Here is a 9,492-nt window from a genome sequence, read left to right on the forward strand (position 1 = left end):
GAGAATTCTCAGCAGAAATGATTCCACACGTTTTAGATAATTTGAAAATGTAGCTTCTATCGACTTGGTGATTGTCGTTATTCCACGTGTGACGCTCGTACAGCGGGTTCCATTAAAAGACCGTCTACAACAGCCGTAAAATATGCAGTAAGACGTAAGCAGCGAGCTAATTGACCAACCACAGTCGATTATTCTTGGATCGTGAGAGTCCAATTTGGTCTTTTAACTTACTTTTTATGTCTTATTGCTTATTTTACGGTTTGTAAATGGTTCTTTATGCTATCCCATTTTCTAGGAATAGCGATATCGAGAATTTCCAATAAACAGCATTACTTTGCATCACAACTGTCAATAATTTGATGAATCTCGGCAATGATCCTCCAGAGCAGCAGTTATCACGCATAAATATTAAAAAATAGTACGCCTAATTGGAAATTTCCAATGTTAAATCTAGGGGATGCGACAGCATCAGTGGAGTCTGTTGTACATGATTAAGAAACCGACAGATATCGCGCGGAGACAAAAATATGGAATACCTCTACGGAGAACGCCGAACTTCCTTCACATTCCAGCGACAAAGCAAAAAAGTGCTTCTTTTTTCGACCGGAAAATATCTTTCGTATATTTGGGATCTTCTTTTAATTTACATTTACGTTATATACATATACGTTGCGCCGTACTGTCATAACTGGGAGCGTTTTCTTTCTTTTTCTGTCTTTTCATTTTTTTTTTTTTTACTAGGTTTACAAGGCGTTGAAACGATAAGGAGATACTTCCACGAAGCGCTGTTCCCATCTCGTCGTCATCGTTTCTGACGATTACACTTTCCCCGTTCTTTCTCTAACAGCTAAAATAACGTAGTCGGAATGCAGTTGCGCGGTTATCTCACGGATAACGAGACTCCCCTCCCCCCGTTCGCCTGTTCTTAACTTCCCTTCCGCTAGGAACTAAATTAATTACAGAGACAGGTTCTCGATAACAGATAACGGTCATTAAAATTAGTTAAATAGATTTTGCTGCGACGCGTCGTTCTCGAATGTGCTCCACGCGTTGTTCAGCTCCATGAAGATCAACTTCGCTATATTCTCGTTCACCGTGCCCGCTTGCTGCAACACAGAGAGAGAGACACAGTGTTTCATATTGAGTCGATCACATGTGCGAGACGCATATTAAGAGATCACACGTTTCAAAAAACCGTTTAAACCGAACTAAATTGGTCTGATCAAACGGTTAAGATAATTGGTCCGTAAATAAATTCTCTCAGGAATCTTTTCAAAAATTTAACAGCACGTTAATTAATCGAAATATGATCTATACACGTGTAAAATTCGAAAAAGATCGACCATACCGAAGCAGAGATAATTGGAATCAAAGTTAGCATTATTTATATATAATATTTATTTATATCACAGATATAAAATCGGCTTCCGATATCACGTTTTTAATTCTAGCAATCAAACTAACTCTTGCGGTTTTAATGGAAAACAAGAAGACAAAAGAAATTTTAGAAATATTATAAAAATATTATAAAATTGTTGACCATTTTCCAGAAATTGATATATAAAGCACAATTTCTGATAACGATTGAAGTATGACATAGCTATTCTGTGAAGATTTGGCAATAGTGAACGCGCTATATCTCTCTTTGTCTCTTCGTTTTTAGACATCTTTCTAAAGACAGAATGGCTGAATATTTTTAAAGATCTGCACTTAATATATAAAAATGCGAAGAATACAAAGAAATTTTTCATTTTCACTTTAAATCCATTTTTATACGCATTCTGCGTATAAAAATACTAGGATAAGATCATCGAAAAGCGAATATACTTTTCGAGACATTTTACTTCTTACTCTGATATTTTTCAATAAAAAATACGAAATATCACCTAAAATATTCACTTTCTAATAACATCACCTCAACATATTTTATGTAAAACGACAAATGGAATCGATCGCTGTAAGTAAATATTAGAAAATCTTAGAAAATGTGTGCTTCGATACCAAACGGTCGCTGGAAAATAAGAATTTCATGTCTCGTTTAGTTTCAGAAATATTAACCTGTGAGGTTTTTAGTGACTCACCCTGTATATATTCCAATATTTAAAGGACTAATCTCTTTGATTTATTTCGCACTATCATTTTGCTCTAAACCCATCTAATCTTACTTATTGATCGTTGAATCTAAGAGCCTATTTAATTTCCAATTTTGTCGAACTTCTTCGTATTATATTAATCATTTCCAACAGTATTAGTTTCTCACGGACCAATTATCTTAATTACTTCTCCAACAAAGAGAAAGAGAGGAAGACGTTGATAATTGCGCGGTGAGATTGTACATTCGCACGATTCAGATACCTTATCGGGATGCACAGCCAAACAGGCTCTCCTGTACGCTTTCTTAACATCCGCAACCGTGACCAACTGATGCATCTCGCAGCGTTGCCACCGGTCAGCCTCTGGCCAGAGGACCGTGTGCAAGGAGCAAAGAAGCGCGCGCAGGTTGCCCTTCTTGCCCTCGGTCCACTCCGAGATTTTCAGCCGGTCCGGATCCATCGTCTTGGCCGCCTCCACCTTCCGCATCTGGTTTATTGTCTTCGGGCTATCCTTGTCCGCCTTACGCGAGCTGAAGAAGTTGTAGCCCTGGCTGCCGAGCAGGTCCTCGAACGCGTCGCCGCTCGACTTCTCCTTCGTCGCCTTGTTGCCGAACGCGTCCGCGTGATTGGTCGCGTCGTTGTTGACGGTGCTGTTGGTGTTGCTGGATTTGTGGATGTTCGGGCTGGAGTGGATAGGCGTGCTGGCGGGCGCCGGGCTCGCCGACTGCGGCGTGTTGGAGTTCTTCGGCGTGCCGTTCCAGCTGGACGTTAGACCGGCGCCCAGCGAGCCCGCGAGATTCGCGAATGGGTCCTTGCTCTGCGCGCCGAAGTTCGGCACGCTGGCGTTCCGTGGGAAGCTCTCCTCAGTATTCGGGCTCTTCAGGTTGTTCGGCTTCGGGCCAGCTTGGAGGCCGCCGATAAGATTGCTCGCGGAATTACCGCCCAATGGGTCGAAGAGGAAGTCGTTGACCTCTTTGACGTTGGAAGTTTGATTCTGGCCGAACAAGAAGTCGTTCAGACTACCGTTGTTGTGGGCGGCGTTGCTCTTCGTGGACTCCTCGTGCCCGAACAATAAGTCACCGTGGGCGCTGTTGTTGATTAAAGGTATCGAGTTGGCGGTCTCGACCTGCGTCGACGACAGGCCGAACCCGCCTAAGAGATCGCTTTCGTTCTGACTAGAATTAGAGAATATGTCTAATCCTGGATTAACCGTCGCTGCGGTGGGAGTATTTGAAGTATTAATGCTGGTGCTGTCCGGCATGCCGAGGTTCAGCAGGTCGGCTTCTTGAAAGCTGTTCTCCTCGTTCTTCATTTCCGCCACTTCTTCCTCTTCTTCATTCGAGTTGTCAGCCTCGTGAGTTACCTCGTGTTGCGGCACCGTGGCGTCGAGCTCGTTCGACGACACCGCCGGCTGAGTCTGCAATAAGAAGTAAGGATTGCAGAAACGGTAGCTTATATCATTAGAAGAGCAACACAAACTTAGTAGTTTAGTAACATAATCCTAAATGTAAATTCAGGCCAATAAAAAATAAATAAGTTTGTGTTGACCGGTGTAATCGATAATTTCGTACGAGGGAAGACTTCACCTTTCCCGTAACGGTTCTGAAGTTCTCCAAGGTCTCCTCCATCTCCAGCGTCGAGCCGAACAGCGGGTCCGGCACAGGCTTGACGGACGTCTCCGCCTCCCAGGGTGCCGGTATTCTCGAGAGCTTCGGGTTCTCTTCTGTTTTGACGACGTGCAGCATCATGTGGAACTTACCACCGACCTCCGGCGCGTCGTCCAAGTCGCATTTCTCGGACGTCAAGGTGCCCTCGGATGTCCACGTGCTCTCGGACGTCATTGCGCCCTCAGGCGACATCGCGCATTCGGATGTCGACTCGCTCTCGGTGAAGCACATGTAGCCGGTGTGGAAGTGCAGCGAGGTCATCTTGATGCCGATCACGCGGCCGAGCTGCTGCCTGGCGTGGTACACTATTATCGTAATGTCGCCGCGCACGGTCACGTCGCCAAGTTTCAGGCGGACCTTGCCCTCCATCATACTGAACAGCCTCATCTCCTCGTAGTTGGGTTTCCTCGTCGTGAAGACCAACGCGCCGTTGCAATAGACCTCGACGTACGGCCGGCAGCCGTCCTTCGCTCGGGTGAACCGCGGCACCGGCTGCATCGTGATGGAACGAAGGACCAGCGGCTTGGTGTGCGGGCGTGTACCGTTGCTCAGTAGGCTCATGTAACTGATGCTGCGCAGCTCCTCGACCTGCAGATTCGGCGACTGGCAGCGTCTGGTGGTGAAGAGCGAGATCGCCTCCTCGGTGGTGGCGAAGGCGCCGCAGTGGATCAGCAGGGAGCACGCCACCGTGGCGCACGCGCGGTATCCGTCCTGGAAGGATCAAAGGTGAGATAGCGCTCGCGAATTCCTCGATCGAATCGACTGATCAGTCAGGGTGTCTGCTCAAACCTGAAAGATTCCCTGAGAATTCCCCGATTTTCCAGGGAAATTGGTTAAAAATTTCAGATAAAATGAAAATATATCTAAACATATCTTGCGGATGAAAATATGTCATATTATATATTGTATTATATATTTATTGTGCGGAGAGTCCCTAATATTTTTCATTCATAAAAGTTTATAAATCATAAAATTAAATTAAAAATCACCCAAGTTTCGACGATTAAATTTGAAAAATTTTTTGAAAATCTCTAAAGACTCTAAAAAATATATTGTGCATAAAATCTTCAAATTTTATTTTCGAAAGTTACCGATTAAAAAAAAATTATGTGATACATAACCGATGCCAAGAAAAATGCAACTTTTATAAATATATTAAAATAAATAGTTTTAATTAAACAATTATTGTTATTAAATAAAATTCAACCACACTATACTCATCTATGCAGAAAAACGCGATAATACGGTTTGCAAACAAACATCCATTTAAACTCTCCCGATATTTTTCCAGGCACAAACAAATAGTAGACATCCTGGGCGGTGTACTTACATTACAATACAGCACCACCACGTGATTGAAGTCGGCGTTCAGAAACTGATAGATGTCCTGGCAGATCTGATACAAGGCGAACAGCATGAGGGCATTCGAATCCGAGGTGGCGTAGGCGAACGAGCAGTCTACGTGTTTGCCGGGAAGCCGCGTGACGTTCGGCCGGCCGCGCGACAGATTGTACAGCTGTATCTTGGCCGGTGGAGGATGCCTGGTCTGCAGGAACGCCCTCACGTCCTCCACGTGATTCGCTCGATAGGCGGACTCGATCCCGTCGGCCGGATACGGCATGATGAGTATGCGCGACGTTAGGTAACTCGCGTCCAGTTCGGTCCTGGCCATGCTCTGCTGGACGGAGTGCATCACCTTGCTGGAGGTGTCCTTGAGATTGCGCAGAATGGTGCCCTTGATCGAGTTGAATAGGCCGAACCCCTGAGGCGGCTTTGACACCGTTTTCACGGGCACCGGTCGCGGGGGTGGCATCGCCGCTGGAGGATTGGGACGAGGTGGTGCCGCCGGCGCACTCGTCGGCTGCGGGGGCGTCGGACGTGGTGGTGGCGACGGCTTGATCGCGACCTCGATCCGCGGCGGTTCTCTCGGGTCGAAGTTGTTCGACTCGGCGATCGCCGCCAGGCGCTCCAACAACGTCGCCGTCGTCAGCCTCTGGATAGGCGATACTTGCAGGCACCCTTTCACCAGGTCGTGCAGGCACGCATATCGCGGATTGGGCAGTAACATCGAATATTTGCCGTTCACGATCGATAGCTTGTTATCTGCAAAGCAACAAAAAGCATCTCGGTCTTGGCGTCTTAGCACGAGATTATAATATATTGTCAGGTTTGCACTAAACGGACATTTGCAATCAAAGTGGTTAATAACGTGATTTTATCTTTATCGAAAGTGTGTTTCTAATCAATAATAAATTGATAGGGGAGACGACCGGGTCACACTTTTTACATAAATATATTGATCAAAAGAAAAAGTTGCATGCAATATCTCATGATATCGTGTACATTATAATGTAGTCACATCCTTTAGGTAGAAGAAAAAAGATCAATCTTATATATATATATATATTTATGCGTAAAAAAGTTATCTAATAACAAGGTCGCGCAAATGTGACGCCTCACCACGCTTAGTGAAACGCGATCGAGAGATCTCACCTCCCGGGAAAGGATGTCGCAGTGTGATTAAAGCGTACAATATACACCCGAGAGCCCAACAGTCCACCGGAGGCCCTATCGGTTCATTGTTCCACGTGTCCATCATCTCTGGTGCGCGGTACATGGGGGTTGTGTATTTGGCCATCTGGTCCTCCAGAGTGGCGCGTTTTTGAGCGTTCCATGACGGGCTCGGTAGTATCTGTTGTGTCGAGGCGCTACCGAAGTCACAGAGTTTCACAAGGCCGTCTCTCCCGAGTAAGAAGTTCTCTAACTTAACGTCCCGATGGATGAGCGGTTCCGGCTGCTGACTGTGCATGTGGTGCACCGCTCTGGTCGCTTGATAGGCGATCTTGCACACCTGGGCGAGAGTCAGCGTATTCACGGACACGCTCCTGAGTATATCGGCCACGGTACCGCCCGGACACAGTTCGGTGACGACCAGGTACTCGTAGCCCTTCTGATTCTCTCGCTCCAGCCGCTGCGCGTGCAAATATTGAATAATATTCGGATGACCCGACAGCCTCTTGAGCGTTTCTATCTCCTGTATAATGTCTTTGTTCGTCTCCTCGTCGAGGGCGATAAGCCTCTGACGATGTGAAAGACAATAATCCCGTGTTAATGAATAATGATGATTCGCCGCATGGCAGGAGAGAAGAATTACTTCGATTACCTTAAGCGCGTATTCTTTTCCCGTGGCAACATCTTCTACCGCGAACACCAATGACCATCCACCTGTTGATACGACGTTTGCCACAAATTAGCCAAATGTTAATAACGATACATAATTCAATTACATCTATCCATATGTACATGTATAAATTTCTCACTTGTGTTCTCTTATCGCGTGCACAAAGGAATGTTATTGCTTATGTAACGATGTATGGGATTAAATGTTGTTATCTTGAGAAGTACGATGCAAGGATGCATTTCTAAGTAAACATTCAAGTCTGCTGTAGGGGTTAAACATAAAGTACAGAGGAACAAAATACATATCACTATTCTAATAAATAAATTATACACTAAACCATATCTATCCTAATAAATAAACGTACTTAAACTAATGAAATAATGGGATAATCAAAAACCTTGTCTTTTATATGGAACATATCAAAGATCACTCATATGATTCACCAAGGTATAACATATGTGTATATTTCTTACTATTTACATTATTATGTTTATGTTTATTACAAGAATACAACTTATACATGTATTTATGCAAAAATAAAAAAGCAATTTACACTTAAATATACACATGAATATGTGCTTATATGGAAGAAAATATATTGTACATAAAGGATCTAATATATATTAAATCACATAATAAATAAAACATCACATACAAAACAAAAAATGTACACACAACAAGCAGTGCCAATGATCAGTTCTTTGTGATACTACATACTAATTAACGCATTGACTGCCACGGAACTTTTCACGACTCTGGTCTAAGAAGCCAATTTGATTTAATTAAGTAATGAAGCGACGAGATAACTCGTAGTTGGCGTCCTGGGCAAGTAAACAACCTACGAGATAACTCGTAGCTGGCAGTCAACGTGTTAATGAAAATCTTAAGATAGCATTAAAAAACGTAAATCAAGCCATCGAACGAAGAGGACGCGAAGATTAAGCAAACACAATCTTAACATGCGAATCCAAAATGCACGGCGAAAAAAACCATCTGCAGGAGTGAGCGAGAATGTTAACAAATACCCGTCAATATTGCATAGGAATGAACAGCCTTCAGCAATATCGAGTCTGACCGACAATGTAGCGATAGCGAAAGATGACGCGAGCGAGATAAAAAGACAACGAGAGTCCGATCGCCCGCAGCGTGCGCGCGTTTGCCCGCGTGTCAAAACACACGTTTGACACATGTCAAGAGGCGGATATGCCGCGCGAGAGATTCAGAGCTTTTTTTCTTTTCCCCCGCCAACGTAGAGGCGTTTTTCTTTTCTTTCACGCGGACGCCGCCGCGGCCGAATCGGTCGCCGACCTGAATCGCGCGAGATCGGAGGTGTCACCGACGAGAGCCCCGTGATTTGAAAAGCGTTCGTACACACGCGCTATATGCGGAGAAATAGACTCACCCTCGGCGATCAGCCGCGTTACTTTCAGTCTTACATTGTTGATCTCCAGAGTCTGGCCGACGTACTCGCCGTCGCCGCCGCTGGTGCCACCGTTCAGGTAACCGAGCGCGGACCTCAGGTAGTCCGACATATTTTCCCTGGACTTCCCTTGATACCCCCGGACAGCCCGTTTTCACAGTCGCGCTGCGGACAGCCGATGTCGTCCGGCCATATTGGCGTGCTGATGTCATCTGCGCGCGCAGCTCAGGCCCGTACCCGTCGCGGCCGGAGACTTGCCAACTTCAGACGCTACTTCGGTCCGTAAAATTACTATACTAGATTATCTAACGATGACTAAGTGGAAACAATATAGCGGTATAATTAATTTAATAGATATGATTATTGAGCGATACGCGATCATAATTAGCGAGTGACGGGAACAATTGAGGCGGATGTAATCACCGGTTGTAAATTATCGATCAGTCGATATCTAAATATCTCGTGATCGCAAGATTGAGGTTAATGTGTAACTCTCATCTCTTGCGTAATAATTGTATGAAATACATAAGATTCTTATCAATGTCGTTTTCATCCGAGGGAGAGAGAGAGAAAGAGATGCTCATGGAGTCGGGGAGAAGTATTTCTGTGGATATGTACCTCTCACTGAGAAGTAGCTTGTTGGCGCCCTTGTTCGTACATGCACAAACGACGCTCGACCACAACGTCAATCGCGGGTCAATTGCGAAATCCTCGTCCTCGTGAGGTCTAAGGATCGTGCGTTTAACTTTCCTATTCCGCCCTACTTGCTTACACAGCGTGTACACAGATTGCGATTACTTAAACGAGGAAATTTTACTCGCTCGTTATACTCGCGCGAACACTGGAAAACGCACGATGCGACGGACAATGCAATGTTTCGGGCCCAGCGTTCTTTGTCAGAGTGAAGTTGGCTTTGTCCCAGATGAAAAAATTCAAAGATTCAAAGCTGCCAGAATAGATTCGTTACGATATATCTTGCAAAAGCGAAGGTTTAGGAGAAGAAAAGCGTTATTCTTGAATTAACATTTTAATTACATTCAGCGTAATTTTCATAATTTTTATTCGATACACAACCCAGGTAGAACAGAAAGTGACGATGACGTCAATGATGAGGAAATGATCGACAAATGA

General features: G+C 44.8%; 1 protein-coding gene across 2 annotated transcripts; it reads right to left on the minus strand.

Annotated features, from left to right (window-relative positions):
* Positions 1–722: 722 nt before the first annotated feature.
* LOC106747993 (cyclin-G-associated kinase) lies at positions 723–9,281 on the minus strand. Of its 2 annotated transcripts, none has more exons than XM_014626105.1 (8): positions 8,980–9,281; positions 8,344–8,631; positions 6,924–6,985; positions 6,254–6,839; positions 5,091–5,863; positions 3,680–4,471; positions 2,356–3,510; positions 723–1,106 (listed from the first exon to the last, which is right to left on the minus strand). In XM_014626105.1, exons 2-8 carry the CDS (start codon positions 8,471–8,473, stop codon positions 999–1,001), a joined length of 3,606 nt encoding a protein of 1,201 aa, XP_014481591.1. In that variant the 5' UTR covers positions 8,474–8,631; positions 8,980–9,281; the 3' UTR covers positions 723–998. The 2 variants fall into 2 exon arrangements, with proteins under 2 accessions (XP_014481591.1, XP_014481590.1); XM_014626104.1 differs by having other exon boundaries at positions 8,344–8,634.
* Positions 9,282–9,492: the final 211 nt, after the last annotated feature.

The sequence above is a fragment of the Dinoponera quadriceps genome, unplaced genomic scaffold, assembly GCF_001313825.1.
Source record: "Dinoponera quadriceps isolate SergipeBrazil2010 unplaced genomic scaffold, ASM131382v1 scaffold2167, whole genome shotgun sequence".
Classification (NCBI taxonomy): domain Eukaryota; kingdom Metazoa; phylum Arthropoda; class Insecta; order Hymenoptera; family Formicidae; genus Dinoponera; species Dinoponera quadriceps.

Excerpts from the sequence above, each read along its gene's own strand:
- LOC106747993 (XM_014626105.1), bottom strand. The coding sequence starts at position 8,473 with ATGTCGGACTACCTGAGGTCCGCGCTCGGTTACCTGAACGGTGGCACC. Across the intron at positions 5,864-6,253 it reads GCGACATCCTTTCCCGGGAG|ATAACAAGCTATCGATCGTG; the intron begins GTGAGATCTCTC and ends GTTGCTTTGCAG. Across the intron at positions 3,511-3,679 it reads TCAGAACCGTTACGGGAAAG|ACTCAGCCGGCGGTGTCGTC; the intron begins GTGAAGTCTTCC and ends TTCTTATTGCAG.